We start from the raw sequence: 16,646 nt of genomic DNA, 5'->3' as shown, positions 1-16,646 counted from the left end.
CACCCGGCGCCGCGCCGCAGGCGCACGGCGCCCCGCGCCGCCATCTTTACTCCTGGCAGCCCGCAGTGCCAGCCCCTGGCAGGGACCTGCCTCAGATCGAGCGCTGTTTCAGCGCGGCAGCGCCGAGCGCTCCCGCCACGTCCTCCCGGCGGGAGGATGGGAGAGACGGCGCTCCGGGAGCCTGGAGGGAGAGGCCGCTCTCCGGCAAACCCTGCCCTCACCCGCCATGGCGGGCGGGCGAAACCAACACCGGGGAGAGGCGGGGGGAGGGCATCTAGCGCGGAGCGCCGCGTCCGCCCCAACGCCGCGCTGCCCGTCCACCCCCCCCGCGCGGGGAGCGGTGGGACAGCTGCGGGCGGGACGTTCCATCCACCCGCCCGCGGAGGGGGGGGGGGGGAGTAGCAGCTTCCGCTTTCTGTGCGTTCGCCGGTAGCGACGGAGTTAGGGGGACTGCGGGGACCCCCCCCTCCCCCCCGTGCCGGCCGCGCTGTGGTTCGTCCCGGTCTCCCTGGAGGGACGGGGGGGCGGCTGAGGGGGGAGAGTGGGGGGATCCGGGAGTGAGGGGTGCGGGGCACCGGGGCAGGGGAGAGCCCGGGAGCGGGGGGTGTGAGGGTGCTCAGGGGGAGGAGAGACACCCCCCCCCCCAAGAGTTCGGGCTGGGGCGGTGTCTCCCCAGGGAAGACCCTCAGGCTGCAGGGGGGTGCTCAAGAGCAGGGGACCCCCGAGTTTGTAGGGCAGCGGGTACCCCAGGAGCGGGGGAGACCCTGGGGAGCGGGGGGCTGTGAGGAGGCGCCCAGGGGCAGGAGAGATCTTCAGGAATTCGGGCCCGGGGGTTGCCCAGGAGCAGGGGACCCCTAAGAGTGTGGGGACCAGCAGGATCACCGGCAGCAGGGGAGCCCCCCAGGCGTGCCGAGAGTGGGGTCTGGGGGGGTTTCCCAGGAGCAGGGCGTCCCCAGGGGTGGGGTTTTGCATGGGGTGAAGGGTTCACAGGGGCCGGGAGAGAGGAGGAGCTGCAGGGGTTCAGGGCTTGAGTAACTCGGGGTCTCCCGAATCCAGTGAGGGCCCCCGGCTCCCCCTGCCCACGTGTGAGCCGGGATGAGCTCCCCTGGCAGGGCCGACAGCGCCTTCCCCCTGCACGTCCTGGTCTGGAATAACGACTACAGGCGGCTGGAGCAGGAGCTGCAGGACAAGGTAAGGGCGGCCCGGGCACGGGGGGGGGGCCGAGGAGGGGCCAGTGGTCCCAAAGAGCTCCTGCACAGTGCAGGGCTCGGTGCTCCCCACCCACTGCCGTGCCAGGGAGAAGCACCTTGGTGGTGCTGCCGGGTGTGTTGAGGGATCCCTGCACTGCTCTGCCTGTTTATTTGTGGTGTGGAAGCGATGTAGGAAGGCTCAGGAATATACTTGACTTTAGATAGTAAACACTGGTTTTGCATCTGTAAAACTCTGCTTGGAGCATTCCAGTGCAGCTGCAGAGAAGCTCTTTAGAAGGAATTAGGAGTCTCTGAAACAGCTCAAGAAGAGCAGCTGTGATGGACATTAGTTTATTTATTAAAATAATAAATGCTGCTTATCCCAATGGGAAGTCAACCTTCAGCAAAGGTGCCGCTGCCAAAGATCAAACCAGCCCCTGGCTTGCTGAGCACCAGCAGTTCTCATAGATTTGTTGCTGTCCAAGACTGGTGGCAGAGTTTTTACACTGGCTGGAATGTTTTCAGCATCTCTGGTAAAAAAAAAAAAAAAAAAGGATCATTGTTCCATGCTGGAGAGTAGAAAACACAAAGCTGTCCCCTCTCTGGGACACAATGACGTAAGAAAACGGCCTGAAAAGCTGCAGTAGAGCTGGAGCAGCAAAAGCCCTCCTGCTGTGGGAAAGCTCTGACAGGGACTAGCGTAGGGTGCAGTTAATGAGCAGAGCTTGTTAATTAATTCTACCTGACACCACAAGTACATGAGCCCCAGACCAGCTGTGCCACCTCCTGGCTGTCCACCTGCAGCACTAACGTCCACCTGAGTTACTAATGCCTGCTTGGAGCATGTTCCTGCCCTGCATTGGGAGGATCTTTGGAATGCAGTCACTTTTTATCTAATCTTATGCCTTAACAAACTCTTTAACCTCACTTGAACGTTGCTCCTGTGTAGTTATTTCTGTTCACCAGCGTTCTCACCTGGGAGGGTTTGCCTTTAAACACAGCAGCTCCCAGCTGGGGAGTGCTGCTCCTCCCTTCGTTCCCTGAGGAAGCCAGCAGCGTGTGGAGATGGGACGTGTCTGTCTCTTACATCCTTTATCTTTTAAACACCTTTTTTTTTTTTTTAAAGTGTTCCAAAGATATTTTTCCTCCCACTTCCTTGGGATAAACTTCCTGCTGCCGGAGGGGTGTGTGAGGGGATTGGAGCCACTCACCAGCTGCAAACGGGGGTCGGGCCTGTGGGGACCAGGAACAGCAGCAAAGACAGTGGGGTGGGCACCCTTAGGGCCCTTTCCCTGTTGGTGCTGCAGGTGTTGGAGCTGTAAGAGGTGGGAAAACAAATTAATTAACGTTCCACCACAGAAGTGAAGATGCTTTAAACTGAAGCTTTCCCCACTCTGTGTGTGATACTCTGACTTACTGCTGTCAGATAACCCTGTTAACGTGCATAATAACCTTCTTTTCTCATTCTGCTATTGACTTTCCCCTTTTCCTTTAGTTATAGATGCTCTTCTGTTTCAAATCTCTAAGCTAATAGTGAAAAATGTGTAAGGTATGAGTATGTTGTGCTTGCACGTTTTGGATGTTTGTGCCTATGTAGTTAATTTTTTGTTCTAGTGACTTGTAGAGAATGCCCTCACTCCTCATTGTGCTGTGTGTGCTTTGTGAAACACCATCTGCTTCTGTCCTCTCCTAGAGTGCTGTCCAAAATCCGTGTCGTATGCCCTGTTGCTTTTTTTTTCCTCCCTTTTCCCCCATTTTGTTGTACAGTTTAAGCCCTCTGTGGGGTCTCAGGCTGTTGGCTGTCTGTGGGGTGATGGACACGGACTAGAACTCCCGTCTCCTCCTGAAAACAACCCTTCTGGAGGGAGACAGGGGGGAAATAATGACAGAAAAAGAAATGAGAAGCATCAATGAGAACTCACGTCCCACGGTGATGTTTTTGTGCCCTTTATAGGCCCCGCTCTGCTTCTCATCTTACTTCCGTGGGGAAGCGAGATGGCCCTGCAGAAGGGCAGTGCAGGAGTGTTTGGGAACGGGTGTGTGGGAATGCCAGGGAATATTGACTCCTGGATTAGCACTGTGTTTGTGTAAGCCCTGATGAGCTGCATTACTCCTCTCTGGGACACCCAACAGGATGTTGACCAGCGGGATCCGCGGGGCCGGACCTTGTTGCACTTGGCTGTTTCCCTGGGTTACTTAGAGTCTGCCCGAGTCCTCCTGCAGCACAAGGCAGATGTGACCAAGGAGAACGCACAGGGATGGACAGGTGAGGCCAGCCTGGGCAGCAGGAGCCCGGGGTGATACTTCTCAGCAGCACATGCTGTATTTTTTGCTGTTATGTGGATCTTGGTCAGAAAGCGAAGTGAAACGAGGCAGTGTCTGTGTTTCTTTCAGTTTTGCACGAGGCTGTCAGCACAGGGGATCCAGAGATGGTCCAGATGATCCTGCAGCATCGAGACTACCAGCAGGCCTTCATGACCCTTGGAGGAGTTCCTGAGTTACTCCAGAAAATTAATGAGGTAATTATTTCATGTAAACCTCTCACTCCAGACTGAATTCACTGCTATTCTTGTTCAAGTAGTTCAGTGAACTCCAGTCAGCTGGGTAACTGTGTTTTGTTCCAACCTGTGTATTCTATAGAGCTGAGGGAGATGGAGGCTTTTCCTTGACTTTACTTTGAAATCCTTAGTTATAAGGATTAAGGATTGCAACACTGGAGGCTGAATCTGGAAGGTGTTGCTGCCTTTCTAGTATAATAAGGAAGAACAGCCCCCCAGAAAGCAGCAGGGGCAGCCAGTGGCTTTTGTGTTTGCCAGTTTCAACTTCAGTTTTAGCATTCACTTAGCATTTCTCCACTTCTGCTCTTTTTTTGTTTTCCTTTATCTAAAATGCTCACGAGAAACACTGCACTGAATGTCAAACTATTTCATGAGGTATTCATCAAGTGTTTTCCTTTTCCAGACTCCTGACTTTTATGTGGAAATGAAATGGGAGTTCACTAGCTGGGGTAAGAATAATCCTGCTCCTCATTACCTCTTACAAGCTGCAGAAATGAGCTACAAATGTCCCACGAAATACACAGGGAAATATCTGCTCCTCAGAATCCTCCTCTTTTCTCTCTCAAAATAACCTCTTGTATTTTTGTTGCAGTTATTCTTTGTTTCCTGTTTATTGGGTTGGTTGTTTTTTAGTTGAGAGTTTAGCTGTTGCAGTTGCTGAAGACTTTCCTTGGGGTTTGTTTACCTGTCCCTGGCCATCCATGACTAAGTGATAACATCTCATCTATGGATGCACAGGGTCCTTGGGAGGTACCTGCTTTTCTCTTCAAGGAATGAACACTGAGCCTCACAGCTGATTAGATATCCCAAATATCAAACTATTAGACTGCTAGAGATGGGGTTTATGTCACTTCACATCTTCTAGTCTCAACAAGTGTTCGCTTGAGTTAGGTGGGTTTTGTTCCTCAGCTGGTTGTTCCTGATCTCGCCCCCTCTGGAATAATGATCCCAGGGCTGAGCAATCCTGTGTCAGGGATGTGGCTGCTGCTGGAGTCCTCTGTGCTGCACCTCTTGACTGTTTCCTGTTTCCTTCTGTCTCCTGATTCCCTGCAGTGCCCCTGCTCTCCAGGGTGTGCCCGAGCGACGTGTGCCGGATCTGGAAGAGCGGGGCCAAGCTGCGCGTGGACATGACCTTGCTGGGCTTCGAGAACATGACCTGGGAGAGGGGCAGGAGGAGTGTCATCTTCAAGGGAGGGGGTAAATACTTCAGCCTCTCTGGTCCCCAGGCACTGTGTGAGCACAATGAGGAATCTGATTTTGCACAAAGAGACCTCTTGAAGCTGAGTTTTGTAAGAGATTTATACGTATATTCACGAGAGTCTCACAGAGATACTGGTTTGTCATGGCTTGATTTCTTTCAGTAAATACGAGGTAAAAATTTGGTGATAGGGCTAAAATTTGACTTCAGTATTTTACTCAGGTTCCCCTCCAAATAAAAAATAATTTTAGCTCCAGCTCCAATTTGATCCCAGCTGAGTGCAAATACAGTGAGGTGGCACCCACCCGGGTTTGATACACAACATATCCCCAGCTTTTCATTCTGGAACGCTCGTGATGAGGTTTTTAACTTGAAATGTGGTGTTTCCAACAGACACAGGGGGCTGGGCAGAGGTCATCGTGATCAACCATGACGAGAAGTATGTTATGACAGAGAAGTTTGAGATTTCCCAGCACATGAAGCGTTTGATTTTGGGATCGATGACACCAAACAGAAAGGGTGTAGAAAGACGCCTCACATCTCCAATTATTAGCACGTGCCTTGATACCAAAAACATTGCTTTTGAGAGGTAAGGTATAAAGTTCCTCTTAACAAATTAAAATTTTGAGATTATGGATGGTCATAATAGAAAAAAAAGCTTTAAAAACAAACTCAAAAGCCTTTGGAAATAATTTTTTTAGGGCTAGATTTGAAATCGCTTTAAACTTCACATACTGTTACATAAAGAAATTTGATTTGGTGAACTTGCCACTATTGCTTGGCAGAAAGTTCCCAGTAATCATTTGCAGAAAGCTTCCAGTTTATCATAGTAACAAGATAAAATCATTAAGGTTGGAAAATACCTCTAGGATCATTAACTCAATGTTAATGGCTCATTACAAATTTGCATTTCACCCAAATCCATGTGCCGAAACCAATGGACAAGAACTTGCATTTTGTGGCTAATAAGTCCAATCTCTCATGAATGCTTTAAATAAATGTGTATAGCGTGTCTTCCTTGATTACTGCACGTGTTTATCCAGTTGTCTGGGGTTAATAATCTGTCAAATGTTGTTTAAAATCAATTTTAGAAGAACAGGCTGGGGATTGTATAGAAATGCAGCTGTTTAGACGCTGATGGTGTTCACTTCTTGTCAGAACCACATCTGGATTCTGGGTCTGGAAGACAGAAAAAGCAGAAGGTGTCAGTGGTTATGAAGCCAAGGTAAAGCCTGTTCTGTTCTTCTAAGAGGTCTTACAGCAATCTGAAGTGGGGTTGTGTTTTGCCTGTATTTCCTGAATATGTCAGGTCTAAAAATTCCCATTGAGAGATGTATTGTGTTGCCAGCAGAACTGGGCAGGGGTGAGGAACTTCCAGGCTGCCAGGCTTGTGGGAGGGGCTGGAGCCTGTCTACAGGAATGTCAGCAGGGTATAGAGCATCTGACTTTCTTTCTCCATTCCCTCTTAAAATCTCTTCTTTCCAGCAAGTTTGGAAATGCCTAGTTTTGAGGTTTGTTTAGTCAGTTTTGTGCACAGGGTGTTTTACTGCAGAAAACTCACTTGTTTAACCTGTGATGCTGCTTGGGTTTTGTCCCTGTGTTTTTTCAAGGTCTACATGGCAAACAACGTGAACGTGGTCACACGAATCCGCACGGAACATTTAACAGAGGAGGAGAAGAGGAGATATAAAGGTATTTTTCCCATAGGTCAACTGGAAACAAGTAGAACCTTTTGGCTCTCCGATACCTTCTCTGTGTGACTGCAGAAGAACTAAGCAAACAAACAAGGGAAATTGTTTTCTTGATGACTTTGCTTTACTTTCCCGTGTTGTATGTCTGAGAGAGCTCAATACTCAACCCCTAACCTACAAATGAACCTGTATTTATCCCAGCTCTATTTAGAGGAAAGCAAAGCCCTTCAAACCTGCTGAAAGTTTATTGACAGTTTTAAAAGTCTGCACTTTTCTGCTCTGGAATGTATTCCTGCCTGTACTTTGCATTGGCAGCAGTTACAAAATTCACAGAGGCCTTGTTTGCTTGGAGTTTTTGTTTCATTTTGGTCCACTAATCTTCTGGTATTTAAATTAGAGTACAGGGTAACCAGCCAGTAACTTTGTATGGAAGTTCTCCGACCCTGGGGCCACTGTGAGACATTGGGAATCGTACAAGTGTCTGCTAATCATAGAAACCACTAAAAAAAATCTTTGCCTCTATTCTGTGTATTGTACCTATTTCATACTGACAGTTCTAGGTCCTGGGCTTGCCTGGCAAAACTCACAGAAAATAGGAACAACTTATTTCACTTGGGGTTGGAGACCTGGCTGTTAGCCTGGCCTGTATGCACATTTTGCTGCTAATTAATAGTAATAAGTGTTTTTGTTTTCCCTCTTGTTAGCTGAAGCTGACAGGAACCTCCTGGACTCATTCCTGGGGACAGTGGAGCATGAATATGGTGCTCAGGTGAGTGTCTGATGTCAGCACAGGTCACTGCAGCACAGAGATCCGTCCCAGTAGGAACTCCAGGTGTGTGGAATCACCTCTTGTTTCCTTAGTTTGGCAGCAATTTTGATTATGAGGTTTAAATTTCCCCTACGGATGTTTTTGTTTGGTTTAAGCGCTCAAATGTTCTGGATGAATAGCAGGTACCTCCTTCTTGGAGGAAAACCACATAACCCCTGCTGCTCTGAAATGTCTGGATAATGATTCCAAACTGAAAGGGGAAATTTAGGCAAGATATATTGAAAAAAATATTCCCTGTTAGGGTAGTGAGGCCCTGGCACAGGTTGCCCAGAGAAGCTGTGGCTGCCCCATCCCTGGAATTGTCCAAGGCCAGATGGGACAGGGCTTGGAGCAACCTGGTTAAGTGGAAGGTGTCCCTGCCCATGGCAGGGGATGGAATGGGTTGAGCTTTAAGGTCCTTTCCAAACCAAACCATTCCATGATTCTCTGTGGCTTTAGAAACTCCCCTGCATCTGTACATACTAAAGAACAGCAGATAATGGATTTGCTGTCTCTGTGTCAGGATTGCACACTTACATGGATCTAGAGACTTTAGTTTCAAACACCCCATCAGAGTTTTGCCTTTAGTACAGGATTTGGGGTCTGGAAATGCTGTGGCTCCTGTGTGTGTTTCTGGTTGGTTTCCAGCTTCAAAATATTTAAGTAGATTCTTCCTGTCTCTAAAATACTTGGAGACTTTTACCCTCAGTAGAAACTAGCCTAATAACAGCTTGTATTTATGGCTGGTGTCACTGGTGTAGAATATATAAATGTATAAAACAGAATGTATAAAATAGAGAAGGAGAGTTACTTCACAAGAGGTAACTTGGAAGTTTCCTGTAGTAGCCACTGTCTGTTTCTTTTATACTTTTTGAGTTGGTTTTTTTCCACTCTTTCCTTACAGAGTACGACCAAGACAACAGAGTGTGCTGCAACTAACAATCCCACTGCTATTACTCTGGAGGAATACTTTGACCCAAAATTTGATTTGAAAGGCAGAGACATAGGAAGACCAAAGGAAGTCACCATTCGAACACAGAAGTGAGAAATACAATTTTAACTGTTTCTGGTTTGTCTTTTCCCAGTTATCTAGTCTCTGGAAACCACATTTACAAATATCCAGTGTGGTTTTTCCCAGCTTTCACAATTAATCATAAGGTCTTTAAGTATTCAGCTGTAATCTATTTTTACTTCCACTGAGTCAAAGAAAACATTTGGACTAGTGCTGTAACTTGTTAGTAATCTCCTGTTACTGCCCAACTGCCTGTTTTGCTTTGCATATGTTCCTAAACTGTGAATTTAGGATGTTTTTATGCTACTTTCTCTCTCAGATTTAAAGCAACCTTGTGGATGAGTGAGAAGTTCCCCTTGTCTCTTACGGAACAAGTCACCCCAATCATCGACCTGATGGCCAGAACTAGTGCTCATTTTGCCAGACTTAGGGATTTCATCACTCTGGACTTTCCACCCGGATTTCCTGTCAAAATTGGTAATATTTAGCAATTTTTATTGTAGCATCTTCGTAAATTCTGAATGACCAGTACAGAAGTATAATTTCAAAGACGGTGTCGTTTCAGTGACAGTGAGCTGTTGCCAGCCCTTTCCTCTTAACCTTGATGCCTTAAATTTGCCAATCTTATTATTAAATATGAGATTTAGAGAGAGATTGAGAATAACTAAGGGCAACTTCTTGGTGAAGTGAGTTACTGTGTGCTTTGTCATTACAAGAATATATCCCATGAACATGTAAGGATCTGATGTAGGTGTGGAAGTGAGTGAGAGTTCTCTTTTTGACAGAAATTTTGTTCTCTTACAGAAATTCCCCTGTTTCATGTGCTGAATGCCCGAATTACATTTGCAAATGTCAACAGCTGCAGGACAGCTGAGAAAAGCTCCTCACAGATGGCTGGAGGTGCACAGTGTGAAGCAGGTAAGGAGTGGAAAGGGGCAGTGATCTCACCTTTTACATCTCTGTCAGTGGAATGTACTGAGGGGAGAGATGAGGAATGGCAGGGAATGAAACATTGACAGGTGAGGGGGTGCTGCACTGTGTTAGTGTGTGACACTGATCCTGCTGACCCATCCTGCCCCTTCCATGCCTGCCAAACCCCGCTCCAGAAAGCTCTCCTGAGTATTTTGAGCTGTGAATTCTGGTGCAGGTTATTGCCGTGGGAAGTGGAACTCAAAATTGCTGTAAGTGATTTCAGAAAGAATTGGATTACATTTGAGTAAGATGTTCATAGCTATGTATATCCAGTGATCCTCTGTCCTGTGAGCTGCTGCAGATCCATTCATGAGGAATAACTTCAGAAGAGCCACTGCAGAATTTCTTTTGCAGCCCCCCCCCGCATCTGGTTTTGTCAGAGTTCAGGCACCTCAGTGCTCTGCTGCACCCTGGGTTTATTAGGTGTATCACTTCACATCATCCAGAAAAAGGACTCTGCACTGTTTTGGTTTGCCACAGGCTTTCAAAACCTCTTGGTGTATTTAGCTAAGTGGTTTATCTGGATTTTTGCACTTAAGTGTGCATAAACATTAGAATTCTTTATGTCACAGCTTGTAGAAATAACACTTCTGCCATGTTTGCAACTGTGTTTGGCTTCTGTAGGTGCTGGTTTTGAGGTGGACCAGTCGGTGTTTGAGATCCCAGAGTCCTACCACGTCCAGGACGACGGCAGGAACATACACGTGCCGGATGAAGAGTATGAGATCATGCAGTTTGCCATCCAGCAGAGTTTGTTGGAATCTGGAGGAAGTAAAGTAAGTGTGCTGGAATCCGGGCAGTGACAGGTTTGGCGAGGACGGTGCAGATATAGCTGAAGGAAACCAGTGTGGGACTTGTTTTTCTAAGACCTCAGAGGATGAAAATCATGTATTTCAAAGAAGAAATAAGAGTGATTTAAGGGTAGCTTTCAGTGAGTTGCTCTGCAGATCTGGTAACTGCTGTGGAATTGTGTCTTTCCCCATCTGTAGGAATTGGGGGCAGATTCCAATGGAACAGTTGCATATTCCCAGGACTTCGATATACAGTATCAGAGGTAACTAACTTTTTTCACATCAAGCCAAGCAGTGACAGAGTGAAAAAACCCACCTCAGTAGCATGAAGCAGTATGGCAGGTTTTTTTGTTTATGTGGGTAGCAGATGCACAGAACCTGAGGTCTCTTATTGTGCTTCTTTCAACTTCTACTTTTCCAGGAGGTAATGACTCCAAACTAGGCCTCCCTGGTTTCTGTAGTGTAGCTCTTGCCAGCTGTGGGACTGGTGTGGGCACACAACAGTTTCTTTACCCAACAAACAAACGCAGTCCTTCTGTTCTGCTCTGAATTTGATCCCTCTGGGTTGAATGTTTGACTGTTAGATGCTGCAATCCTCAGGGCAGCTCTTCTTTCTTTTCAAAATCTTCATGTAATCCTTAAAAACTCAACATGTGTTTCATGGACACATGAGAATATGCTCTAGTGTCTGTCAGGTGTTCCTGCAGACTTTGTGCACACCAGGAACTGAATCTTCTGGGTTCTTTTGTACATGGGAAGTCATGTTGCCTTTAAACCGTCGAGGATGCTTTTAGAGGCCCATTGAAAATACAACTGTTTGTATCTATGAAGGCTTCAAAGAGCAGGTTTGACACTGGGAATTTGACAGATGTGAGAACAGCTGCTCTCTTATCCTCAAGCTGTTCTCTGTCTTCTGGGAGAGGTTTTCAGCTTTGTGGGTCTAAAACAGTTGCCGGGAAGGATCAGTGCAGGAAATGTCACATTGGCTCTGTCTCTTTTACTTATCAGAGTTGTTTTTCTCCATCAGGGCACTGCAGGAGAGCCTTATGACAAGCTCGGGGAGCTCCCACTGCAGCAGCCCCAGTGAACCTTCCAGCTTTGAGAAAGACTTGCAGCTTGCCATGGAATTGTCTGTCCGGGAGCAGGAGGAGCAGGAGAAGCAGCGTCAGGAAAAGGAAGATGCAGAGCTTCAGCAAGTGCTACAGCTTTCTCTTGTGGAAAAATAACTCCTCAGTGACCTCCTGAAGTAAGGATGACCAAATCTGTGTAAAACTGAAGGTTTTTGGGGCTGTCAGTCTAAAGACCACTCCTGGATTGCTTAAGGAAACATTTCACCTGCCTTTTAAGTTGGCATCAGCAGCTACAAAAAGCTGACTTATTTTCGTTTGAGGGAGTTTCAGATCACAGGACTCTGCATTTGGCTCCTCAACGGTGCAGTCTTAGCTTTGAAGGAAATGCTTTTATCTAAACTTATTTATTGAAGAGCAGATGGAAGTTTTGCTTTAGCATCAGGATATAGGATTGCAGTAAAGCTTGACAACCTGATTTTTGGGGAGTTCAGGAGGGAAACTTCATTACTTACCAAAGAAATACTCATCTGCTTCATTATTTCTCAGTAATTCAAAGCCATTGCCTGTTTCTTCCAGCTGTTACAGAGAACATCTCCCTGCCTACACACACACACACGGTAGTTCTTCATGCTGACAGATGTTTTCTGTTAGTTTTGTTTATATATATGTGGTTCTCTCTCCTCTAGTTACTGGGATTTGGGCACATGCTCCTGCTTAAGAGGAATAATTTTATACTTGAACAGCTCCAGATTAAAACTAGTGCTTTCTGAAAAAGGACAAAACAAATAGCCAGTAAAATTTTAGATCCTCAAATGGGACCATCTGCCCAGTAAAGCAGCAGTTCCTGCAGTGATTCCAAACCAGCTCGTTCCCGTGGTCAGAGGGCAGCAAGAAAATATGGGATAGATACAGGTGCTTCTTTGGGATCACTTGGTGTGTGCCTGAGTGTGGGTGCTAAATGCAACCAGGAAAAGAATCCAGGTGAGATTTTATTGTATCCTTATGGGAAGAGAAGTTTTAATTCTGTCATCTGGAAGGGAAACGTGTGTTGCTTTTTAAAACCCCAGCGCTCATCCTTCATGTGAATACATCTATTTTTTTATCTGAATGTTTTTATTGATTTTAAACCAAGCCACTAGGCCTACTACGCTCCTAAAACTGGTCTCGTAACGATTCCCAGGTCAGTTTTAACCAGCTTTCCTCAGGTTTTTGGCCATACAGGATGTTTGTAGCTCTTCTATCTGCACTTCTGTCAGTGTTTACAGTACTCACACTGTGACTCTCAAGTGCACTCCACAAGTACACGATGAACAGCCACAGGAAAGCCTTACAGTTGTTAAACGTGAGCAATATTCCTCTGCTCTGGCTGGCAGGAGTGGAGGAACCTATGGTACCCCTGCTCTGAGCTTGCTCCTAACCCTACTCCTGTTCCTCAGGCTAAACAGGGCAGTTCTGGGTGACCAGCTATTAATTAACCAGTATAAAATCACTATAAAATGGACTTGATCATAACCAGTGGGATAGTTGGTAACTTGGAACCCTATTTTAAACCAATAATCCATTGTTTTACATAGGAAATTATTAAAATTCCTTCAGTGTGCACTAGGACTGGCCTCTCCACACTGGTGGTGTCCTCTGGTACAGCTTCATTCCCTAAAAACAGCTTCCTGGGTGCTGCAGAAGCAGGGACTGTCCTGCACAGGAGCAGTGGGCTGGGTTGGAATTGCACCTTTCTTTGAAAAGGGGATTACTGTGACTCTCACAGTTGGGGAAAAAGGGAATAATCCTTGTGTTGAGCTCCTGACAAGGTTGGAGGTAGGAGATGAAACCCTGGGTGTTTCCTCCAGTGGGAATAAAGAGTGCTGTTGCCTTTACACACCCAGCTGTCTGGCAGTGCCTGTCTTCTGTTAAGCATTTCACAGGTTACAGGAGGGGTAAAAATAATCATTTTTCAAGCTGACTTGTTCTGGGTTTGTATTTAAACTAAAGAACATTGAGCACTTTCAGTTGAAGTTTTGTTATGCTACTGCTTCTTAGTCCGGGACTGTAAAATAAATGGGATTTGCTTTTGGGTTTTTTGCTTTCTATCACATTTGTATCATTCCAGCTAAACTAGAATGCCCTGCTTCCCTCACCCAGGTGCTGCTTTTCTTAAAGCTTGACTTTCAACCCATACAGTGTAAGATGGATCCTGTGTGTGTGTTGGAAATAAAACCAAAAGTACAGCACATGTTACACCACACACAAGGATTTTTTCAAATGTGGTATCTGGAGTCTGTTTTAATAAGTATTTTGTGGCATTTTTGTACATTAAAGTGACATTATCATCTATGAAATTCTCAAAGGTAGTTCTGGTTTAGTCTGAATCAGGCACACAATCCCCAGAATCACTCTTGAGACATTTTCAGCCAAGTTTTGAGTCTTCCTGTCTTGAAAAAGGGGATCAGGTCAACACAGATCTAAGGCAGTGAAAGGCAGGGGGTTAAGCTTATTAATTTTTGTTTGCATCTTCTTGTGAGTAAGAGAGATGAGGAGAGGGTTCAGATATGTTTAATACTGATGCCACTATTGCTGTGTAACAGCTGATTACGACTTCTCTTTCTGAGGAAGCTGGAGGCTGACGTAGCAAAGAGAAGCTCAGCATGCTACAAACACTTAGAGCTTGTTCTAAAACTATAACCAGCTTTAAAAGTTCTTTAATCTCATGCTGCTTGTTTCTGAAAGCAGGACTGAGAATGTGTTTTTTTTGTACTTTTGACTTGTTGTTTCAAGGCTCTTTACAACAGTAATTCCTGATTTTCTTTATTTGGAAACCCTTCTTGGACTGCTTTGGCTGAGCTTTGTTTCGTGACTGAACTGCTGGTAACTGCACGAGGCTTGCAGGATGAGCTTTCACTGCACTGTTAACAGCTCCTTGCTAACAAACATCCATGGAAACCTTCCCCCAGCACTGCCCTCCCATTTCCTCACTGCTGAAAGCAGGGTAGGAACTGTGAGGTGACCAGAGGTGAGAATAGGGGCAGCCTCCTCCCTCTGTACAGTACAGGCCAGTTAATAACAAACAGCACATCCATGAATAAATAAGAGTCTAGATTGTTTACTGAGCTCTTTATTTGTACAAAGAGGCATGGCAGGGAGTGAAGAATGAAAGCAAACAGGAATGCTGCTCCAGGGAACACGGAGTGTGGCTGGCAGCTTCACCATCCACCCCCATGAGCAGCACAGACTGCAGGCCAGGCTTTACATCAGATGAAGGACTGAGAAAAATCAAGGATACAGGAATCAGTGAGCAAAAAAAGGAGCAGAAAGCAACAGAACAGTGCTGCCTTGCTTCCCCACTCTCATTTCATTTGGATTAAGAACTCATTCTGTTCTAGGGGAGCTTCCTACTGTCATTTCACCAACTGAGCAGCAGCAAAGAAATTCCCCCCGTTCAATGCCAGTGGTTGGTGTCCTTCAAATGGAAGGGAAAACACCTCAGATGCAGCACAAGGGGTTAGACAAAAGCTCAACACAAATGTTCTGGAAGTTACATTTTAAGACACTAAATAAATTACTAACAAAACCACCTCTATGTTAAATACCAAAGTAATAATTAGTAAAATCCAGTTACTACTCGTAGCAGTGCAAAACAAAATAGCAGCATTCGTATGAGTGGGATTCAGTGTAAACACTTGGATTTGTTACTGAAAATGCATAAATGGGTCTGGCTGGAGCTCAAACACTTCCAGAGAGCCTGAGCCTGGCAGGTCCCAGCATCTGCCTGGCTTGCAGACCTTTGAAGGCTCCTGTTCCCAGGAGGACAGTGACCAGCACATGCTGGAAACCCTCACCTGCACCCCCAGTTCCAAACAGGTTCAGCAGGGCTGGTTTGGTATGAGGCTGTTTGGGGCTATTTAGCCAAGAGTTAAAGCAAATAACGTTGGGAATGACAGGCCTAGCCCTGAACAGCTACACCAGGATCGGGTGTTTCTGCTCAGAGGCAAGAACATGCCAGACCCCCTCCACCCCCCCACCACTGTGGTGAGTCACTGAGCCTTTGCCTTTGGGCCATTTTTGATCGGTTTGGGTTGGAAGGGACCAGAAAGCTCATCCTGTTCCAACCCCCTGCCACGGACAGGGACACCTCCCACTCGACCAAGTTGCTCCAAGCCCTGTCCAACCCCCGAGACTCAGCGTTCAAACAAGGAACTGAAATAATGGGAAAACAAACGTGGCTGTGGTGTGACTGAGCGTGTGGACCTGCTCCTCGGACGATGTTCTTGTGCTGATCCAGGCCCCGCGCGCCCACATGCACCAGGGATGCTCCCGAGCACATCCTGTAGGATCATCCTCGCCGAAACGCTGCAATTTGGGAGTATGGGGCGTTGCTCCAGACCCTCCTCACAGCCAGCCGGGTTTGCTGCGAACACATTGCCGGGAGCTCCAGGAGTCCGTTCGCTGAGGGTTGGGGTGTGATTTCCAGCCGCTGGACAGGCCCTCGCCGAAAGCAACGTCACGATGGAGCCACACGATGCAGCGCGGGACAAGACGGGCGAAAAGCCACCCCCGCATGGTCAGGGCATCGCCGGCGGCGGCGGGACAGCGGGTACCACATGGGAGAACCGGACGGGACCAGAGCAGGGGTGGGACGGTGGGTACCAGACGGGAGAACAGGTGGGATGCAGCATTCCCTCGATGCCCCGGCAGGTCCCGCTCCGCTACCGCCGCCGCACGGGCCGGTACACGCAGATGGCCATGAGGATGATGGTGAGCAGAAGGGCGCTGAGGATGCTGCCCAGCAGCACTGCGGCGGGAAAAGAAACAGCGTTAATTAAACACCGACAACTCACTCCCGAGCCCCGGACGGGCTGTGCCCGGTGCCCCCCGCTCCTCACCCAGGTTCTGGTGCTGCAGCACCGCGTAGGGCCGGCTGCGCTCCGCCGGGCCCGGGGACAGCGCCCAGCCCCGCGCCGCCGACAGCCCCATCGCGACAGCCGCGACACAGCACGGCCCGAGCGGCCCCAGCCCCGCCGCCCCCCGGGCTTTGTGCGCCAGGCCCGGCCCTGCCCCTTCCTGCCGCCCGCCCCGCCCCGGCTCCGGCCTTCCGGGGACCGGCCGAGGGATCGGGAGCGGGGTCGGGAGCGGGAATGGGATCGGCTGCGCCCCGCGTGTCCGCCCCGGCGCGTCCCTGAACCCCTGAGTGCATCTCCCCCAGCCCCGTGTGTTCCCCCAGCTCCGTGTCCCTCCAAGCCCCGTGTGCCCCTCCAGCCTCCGCCGCGGTGAAAGTGAGTTTTGGAAGTGTTTAACTGGCTCCGAGGCGCTGAGGAACGTCGAGGCTGCACTGGGAGCGATAGGACGCGACTGGGAAGCCGCG

General features: G+C 48.1%; 2 protein-coding genes across 3 annotated transcripts; one reads left to right on the top strand and one right to left on the bottom strand.

Moving 5' to 3' along the window:
- The first annotated feature begins 401 nt into the window (after nt 1-401).
- On the top strand, nt 402-13,377 carry ANKRD13A (ankyrin repeat domain 13A). 2 transcript variants are annotated; one of them, XM_064674888.1, is made up of 16 exons: nt 402-492; nt 1,057-1,191; nt 3,324-3,456; nt 3,585-3,709; nt 4,152-4,197; nt 4,802-4,945; nt 5,340-5,535; nt 6,105-6,171; nt 6,557-6,638; nt 7,342-7,406; nt 8,350-8,486; nt 8,777-8,934; nt 9,262-9,375; nt 10,054-10,205; nt 10,419-10,483; nt 11,248-13,377. In XM_064674888.1, exons 2-16 carry the CDS (start codon nt 1,096-1,098, stop codon nt 11,444-11,446), a joined length of 1,779 nt encoding a protein of 592 aa, XP_064530958.1. In that variant the 5' UTR covers nt 402-492; nt 1,057-1,095; the 3' UTR covers nt 11,447-13,377. The 2 variants fall into 2 exon arrangements, with proteins under 2 accessions (XP_064530958.1, XP_064530959.1); XM_064674889.1 differs by lacking the exon at nt 402-492 and adding an exon at nt 2,686-2,739 and having other exon boundaries at nt 1,065-1,191.
- A 1,006-nt stretch (nt 13,378-14,383) lies between these two features.
- C18H12orf76 (chromosome 18 C12orf76 homolog) lies at nt 14,384-16,324 on the bottom strand. Its single transcript, XM_064674895.1, has 2 exons — nt 16,168-16,324; nt 14,384-16,076 (listed from the first exon to the last, which is right to left on the bottom strand). The coding sequence occupies exons 1-2, from the start codon at nt 16,256-16,258 to the stop codon at nt 15,991-15,993; spliced, it is 177 nt and encodes a 58-aa protein (XP_064530965.1). The 5' UTR covers nt 16,259-16,324; the 3' UTR covers nt 14,384-15,990.
- Between the last annotated feature and the right edge of the window lie 322 nt (nt 16,325-16,646).

Source organism: Pseudopipra pipra, chromosome 18 (assembly GCF_036250125.1).
Source record: "Pseudopipra pipra isolate bDixPip1 chromosome 18, bDixPip1.hap1, whole genome shotgun sequence".
NCBI lineage: Eukaryota > Metazoa > Chordata > Aves > Passeriformes > Pipridae > Pseudopipra > Pseudopipra pipra.
Note: the sequence above shows the minus strand (reverse complement) of the source record. Positions and strands in the feature narration are given on the sequence as shown.